Raw genomic sequence first — 6,702 nt, 5'->3', positions numbered from 1 at the left:
TTGCAGGGATCAGGTATGGATAAAAGTTAAATAGTTTCTTTTCTTTTTTTAAAGATTTTGTTTATTTAATCATGAGAGACACACACAAACACACACCGAGAGAGACAGAGAGAGGCAGAGACACAGGGAGAGGGAGAAGCAGTTCCACGCAGGGACCAGACTTGGGACTCCATCCTGGGTCTCCAGGATCATGCCCCAGGCTGCAGGCAATGTTAAACAGCTGAGCCACCTGGGGCTGCCCAAATAGTTTCTTTGTTCAGGAGTGAAGCAGAGGTCACTGTCCCACAGGGGGAGGGCGCTGAGGACCTGCTCTCAGAGCCAGTGTAAACCACAAAGGGTTTGGGCTCCTCCTTTGAGGTCAGGAGTGCAGGGTCTGGATTACTTTGAATCAGCACTGGAGGGTTCACCACTGATTTGTGTTCTCTGATGTGGTCAGGATCTCTCCTGGCCTGGTAGAGACTGTCAGGGCCCCATTCTCTTTGTCCTGTTAAAATTCTCAGCTACTGATTGTGTTTTGTGTTGTTTGTTTTGTATTTCTTTTTAAATCTTAGCTAGATCTGCAAGATGTGTGCTAAGAAAGGAGAGATACTAGGACAGAGATCCCAGACTAAAATGACTTCTCTTGTGTCAGGAAAGCTATATCTCATTGTTTTTTTTTTAGGATTTTTTATTTATTTATTCATAGATACAGAGAGAGAGAGAGAGAGGCAGAGACATAGGCAGAGGGAGAAGCAGGCATCATACAGAGAGCCTGACGTGGGACTCGATCCAGGGTCTCCAGGATCACGCTCTGGGTTGCAGGCAGCGCTAAACCACTGCGCCACCGGGGCTGCCCATCTCATTCTTTTTGTTGTTGTTGTTGTTGTTTACATCCTGGGCATGCTCTAGCTTTATCTGCTCACACTTCGTCCCACTGATGGGACTCCTGGGTACCATAGACCCTCATGAACGGAATGCATCAGCATGGTCCTTCAGTGATGAGCAGCACAGCCCAAAGACAGCTCTCCTTGGGGACAGCCTGCATCACCCTAGAGCCAGTGGGGGACAGGGTTTCTTATTTGTTGTTGTTGTTTGTTTGTTTTATATGTTTTTTTTTTAATTTTTTTTATTTATTTATGATAGTCACAGAGAGAGAGAGAGAGGCAGAGACACAGGCAGAGGGAGAAGCAGGCTCCATGCACCGGGAGCCCGATGTGGGATTCGATCCCGGGTCTCCAGGATCGCGCCCTGGGCCAAAGGCAGGCGCCAAACCGCTGCGCCACCCAGGGATCCCTGTTTTATAAGTTGTTTGTTTTTAACTCTTTGAGGAACCTCCACACAATTTTCCAGAGTGGCTGCACCAGTTCACATTCCCACCAACAGTGTAACAACATTTGTTGTTTCCAACATTTGTGGTTTCCTGTCTTGTTAATGTTTCCCATTCTGACTGGTGTGAGGTGGTATCTCATTGTGGTTTTGATTTGTATTTCCCTGATGGCAAGTGATGCAGAGCATTTTCTCATGTGCATGTTGGCCATGTCTATGTCTTCCTCTGTGAGATTTCTCTTCATGTCTTTTGCCCATTTCATGATTGGATTGTTTGTTTCTTTGGTGTTGAGTTTAAGAAGTTCTTTATAGATCTTGGAAACTAGCCCTTTATCTGATACGTCATTTGCAAAAAACTTCTCCCATTCTGTAGGTTGTCTTTGAGTTTTGTTGACTGTATCCTTTGCTGTGCAAAAGCTTCTTATCTTGATGAAGTCCCAATAGTTCATTTTTGCTTTTGTTTCTTTTGCCTTCGTGGATGTATCTTGCAAGAAGTTACTGTGGCTGAGTTCAAAAAGGGTGTTTCCTGCGTTCTCTTCTAGGACTTTGATGGAATCTTGGGGACAGGGTTTCTGCCTGCATCTTCCAACTTTGGGAGGGGCTCCTGGGCCCTGGGATCTCCACACCCAGTTTCCAAACCTTGTGCTCACCAGCGGCTCCAGACCTTCCCAGTAGGAAAGGATTCCTCTGACCTGGGTAGCCTTAGGGATGCCTGAGACAGGTTGTAGTGGTGGCTCAGGGCTCCCTTCAAGGTGAGGGAGGCTGGCTGATTACTGTGACTCCCCAGTTAATTCAAGATGAACTATATTTCATGCCCTGTGGGAGAGAACAGTGATGTGACAGGATGCACCACAGGGGACACTGTGATCTCTAGAGCACCCCGTTCAGCCTGCATCAGTATGTCCTCTCAGAGGTACCAGACTGCCCAGAGGAAGCTCCTGCCTGACTCATGTAGAATCACACAGGACCAACAGGGGGCCCTGCTCTATCACCTTCCTGCCTAAGAAGACTCCTGGGGACTTGGGTGATTCTGTATCCAGTCTATCAATCCCTCCATTCTGCTGTGGCTACAGATCACCCCCCCCCCAGATCTGCCCCACAGGAAGGTCAAAAGGACCCTGGGGAAGGCCTGGAGCAATGTGTCCAGGTGGCCACCGTCAGGGTCCCTTGCTCGAACTATGACTTTCAGTTGTGCTCTTGATGAAGTAGGCAGTAAGTGCCTGAGTACTTTGTCTGCTATCATTTCAGTTCTTATTTCTTATTGGACTTTCTCATTTATGTCACTACTTTATAATTATCTATGGAAATAGATACTGTTTGTGTTTTTAGCTTTCCCCATTCCTTCTTTTTTCTTTGTATGAATATCATTCCTCATCTCAAAATTTGATAGATGTGAAATTACCTACTGTTTTTTAAAGTGTCAGGGATGTCTTAGTTTAACTGGAAGAACATGAATATGATTGTTTTTCTCTGATATGAGTTTAGGATCTCAAACATGAAGAGAAAGGAAAAAAGAACATGCATGGTTTATCAAACCAACAATTTACAAGTAGTTGCAAAATGAATGGCAGGCGTTTTGGTATCTAACACTTGGGCAAACATGAGCCCTGAGCCTCATCTTCCCCTGTTCCTGGAGACTCCTTTTGCTCTGCAAGTCCTCCTTCTCCAGGTTCCTTCCCCAGCCTTCCAGGACCTTCTGATCCTCAGCAGAACACAATGGGAAATTGAGTTCAAAATGGTCCATGAGACTCACTAGTTCGCAGAGTGTTGGGTTGATTTCTGATAAAGAGACATCCTTGGTCAGCTCGCCCTGGACTACTGCATACATGGTCCCTGATTAACGAAGAGGAGAGCACCATCGTTACATCTGTCACATGGACTCTGAGATTCCCAGTGTCCTCATGGCTGGAGGAGTGACTGCTAAGATCTCCAAAGAGACAAGGAGCAATGTCCCTGGGGAGGGAAGAAAATGTCCCAGAGAGGGATTAGAGTTGAGGTGATTTACGTCTGCCTGTCGTCTGTCTGCCTGTCGCCGAAACACAACGTGTCAGCAGAGTTGAGGTGATTTAGAGGCTGGTCCAGGAGTTGGAGAATGTATCCATCTCCTCATACAGCTGTCAGGATTCTCAGCGAGGAACTTTGGGATGGACATCACCAGAGTCATAGGTCATTGATTTGGAGAAAGATGCCTTCCTGCCAGTCTGTGTCCCAGGTCACCCTGCAGACATTTGTGTGTGTGAAGTCCCAGCATGGGTCCCTTTCAAGATCTCCCAGGTGACTTTTAGGTGACTGTGGGGCAGGAAGAGAGGAAGCTGATTTGCATAAAACACTTGCTTATTCTCATAGGTCTGGAGTCATGAAAAGGTCCTGGAACACCCTTCGCCAGCCAAAGAGCCTGTGGAGCCCACCTCTAGTGAGGATCCCAACCATGGCCTGGACGGTGTTTCTTCTCGGGCTCCTTACTTATGGCTCAGGTCACGGAAATGGACTCTGCATCTGTTCGGGGCACAGAGAAGCAGGGATTCATGTGATCCTTGTCTCCCAAAATAGCACCTTTCTCTCTTTTTGGTTTTAGGAGCTGATTCTCAGATTGTGGTGACCCAGGAATCATCACTGTCAGTGTCTCCAGGAGGGACACTCACACTCACTTGTGGCCTCAGCTCTGGGTCAGTCACTACAAGTAACTACCCCAGCTGGTACCAGCAGACCCCAGGCCAGGCTCCTAGCACAGTTATCTACAACACAAACAGCCGCCCCTCTGGTGTCCCTGATCGCTTCTCTGGATCCGTCTCTGGGAACAAAGCCGTCCTCATCATCACAGGAGCCCAGCCTGAGGACGAGGCTGACGACTACTCTGTTGCAGAACATGTCAGTGGGAGCAGCTTCACTTACCCACAACATCTCAGATAAGGAGGAAGTGAGACAAAAACCCCTGGGTCCTTTTATCTGGTCCTCTTCATTGAGAAGCTTCTGTGGAGCTTACAGTCAGGTGTATGACAGTGATGCTAAGCACAGTGACAGAGACAGATGAGGGGGTGGGCCACAGTCCTGGGGCCATAGCTCCCAAGCAGGGACACAGGCCCTAAGGTAGTGAATCCCTTTACTGGTGACCTCAGTAGAGCATAATCCTCGGGGATGCTGGCCTGAAATGGTGCCTCCCTGTAACTCTTTCCTTTCTTAAAGGCAATATCCATGGACCCTCTAAACTGTTAGATAAAATGTTTATTAATACTAAAATCTTAACACCACTAATACTTTCTTGCTCATAAAATGTGTAGAATAGATGAAATCCATACAGACGATAGCACACACCAGCATACTATGTTTTAGGAAATATTACACTTATATTTATATTTTCTTTTTTCTAAGATTTTAGTTTTCAGGAACCTCTACATCCAGCATCGGGCTCAGTCCTACAACCAAGATCAAGAATCCCACCCTCCAGTGAATGAGCTAGCAAGGAGCCCTTATAGATGCATATTAATTTTTTCAAAAATTTTTATGTATTCATTCATGAGTGCTACACAGAGAGAGGCAGAGACATAGGCAGAGGGTGAAGCAAACCCCCTGTAGGGAGCCTGATGTGGGACTCCATCTTGGGACTCTAGGATCATGCCCTGAGCCAAAGGCAGACGGCAAACTATGAACCACCTAGGCATCCCTAAATGTGTACTTTCAACACAGAAAATATTTTATGTATTTATCTGAAAGAGAGAGATGGCATGAGATAAGGGGGAGCTGAGGGAGAGGGACAAAGGATTCCTTGCCCAGCATGTAGCCCTATGCTGGAATGGATATCAGGACCCCAGCATCATGTCTTGAGCTGAAAGCAGGTTATTAACCACCTGAGCCACCCAGGCATAATAATTTTTTTTAAAAAATTATTTCTTTAAACAAAATTTGTCAACATATAACACCAGTGCCCATCCCATCAATGCCCTCCTTAGTGCCTCTCACCCAGTCACCCTGTCCCCTACTCTCCTCCCCTTCTGAAACCCTTTCTTTGTTTCCCAGAGTCAGGACTCTCTTATGGTTTGTCTTCCTCCCAAACTTCCCACCACCCAGTTTTGCTCCTTTCCCTTATAGTCCTTTTCACTCTTTCTTATATTCCACATATGAGTGTAACCATTTGATGATAGTCTTTCTCCAATTGACTTATTTCACTCAACAAAATACCTTCCAGTTCCATCAGGTCAACAGAAATTGTAGGTAATTCATCCTTTATGATGGCAGAGTAATATTGCATTGTATATATCCCCTTTGTCCATTCATCTGTCAAAGGATATGGTGGCTCCTTCCACAGTTTGGCTATTGTGGACATTGCTGCTATGAACACTGGGGTGCAGGCGTCCCATCATTCCACTACATCTGGATCTCTGGGGCAAATACCCAGTAGTGTAATTACTGGGACTAGGGTAGCTCTGTTTTTACCTTCTTGAGAATCCTCTGGACTGTTTCCCAGAGTGGCTGTAACAGCTTGAATTCCCACCAACAGTGCAAGAGAGTTCTCCTTTCTCCAATTCTTTCCAACATTTATTGCTTCCTGTCTTGTTAATGTTAGCCATTCTCACTGGTGTAAAGTGGTATCTCATTGTGATTTGGATTTGTGTTTCCTTGACGACAAGTGACTTGCAGCATTTTCTCATGTTCTTTTTGTGCCACATGCAGGTCTTTGGAAAAAAGTTTGTTTATGGCTTCTGTCCATTTCATGATGGATTATTTTTTCTTCGGTGTTGACTTTAAGTTCTTTAAAGATCTTGGATATTAGCCCTTTATCTTATATGTCATTGGCAAATATCTTTCCACATTCTGTAGGCTGTCTTTTAGTTTTGTTGACTGTTAATGTTGCTGCACTGAAGCTTTTTATCTTGATGAAGTCCCAATAATTCATTTTTTATTTTGTTTCCCTTGCTTTCTTATATGTATCTTGCAAGAAGTTGCTGTGGCCGCGTTCAGAAAGGGTGTTGCCTGTGCTCGCCTCTAGGATTTTGATGGAATCTTGTCTCACTTTTAGATCTTTCATCCATTTTGAGTTTATCTTTGTGTGTGGTGCAAGAGAGTGGTCTAGTTTCATTCTTCTGCATGTGGATGTCCAATTTTCCCAGCACCATTTATTGAAGAGACTGTTTTTGTTCCAGTGAATAGTCTTTCCTGCTTTGTCAAATATTAGTTGACCATAGAGTTGAGGGGCCATTTCTGGATTCTCTATTCTTTTCCATTGATCTATGTGTCTGTTTTTGTGCCAGTACAAAACTGTCTTGATGACCACAGCCTTGAATTACCACCTGAAATCTGGCATTGTGATGCCCCCAGCTATGGTTTTCTTTTTTAAAATTCCCCTGGCTATTTGGGGTCTTTTCTGATTCCACAAAAATCTTAAGATTTTTTTTTCCAACT

The 6,702-nt window shown here is 45.2% G+C and overlaps 1 gene segment (V, D, J or C); it reads left to right on the top strand.

The window, feature by feature from the left end:
• Window positions 1-3,677: 3,677 nt before the first annotated feature.
• LOC119878437 lies at window positions 3,678-4,215 on the top strand. The segment is given in 2 exon segments: window positions 3,678-3,779; window positions 3,881-4,215. Coding segments are annotated over 2 exon segments (381 nt in total).
• The last annotated feature ends 2,487 nt before the right edge of the window (window positions 4,216-6,702 follow it).

The sequence above is a fragment of the Canis lupus genome, unplaced genomic scaffold (genome assembly GCF_011100685.1).
Source record: "Canis lupus familiaris isolate Mischka breed German Shepherd unplaced genomic scaffold, alternate assembly UU_Cfam_GSD_1.0 chrUn_S1622H1813, whole genome shotgun sequence".
Taxonomy (NCBI): domain Eukaryota; kingdom Metazoa; phylum Chordata; class Mammalia; order Carnivora; family Canidae; genus Canis; species Canis lupus.
The sequence above is the reverse complement of the archived record's forward strand: the minus strand, read 5'-3'. Positions and strand labels throughout refer to the sequence as shown.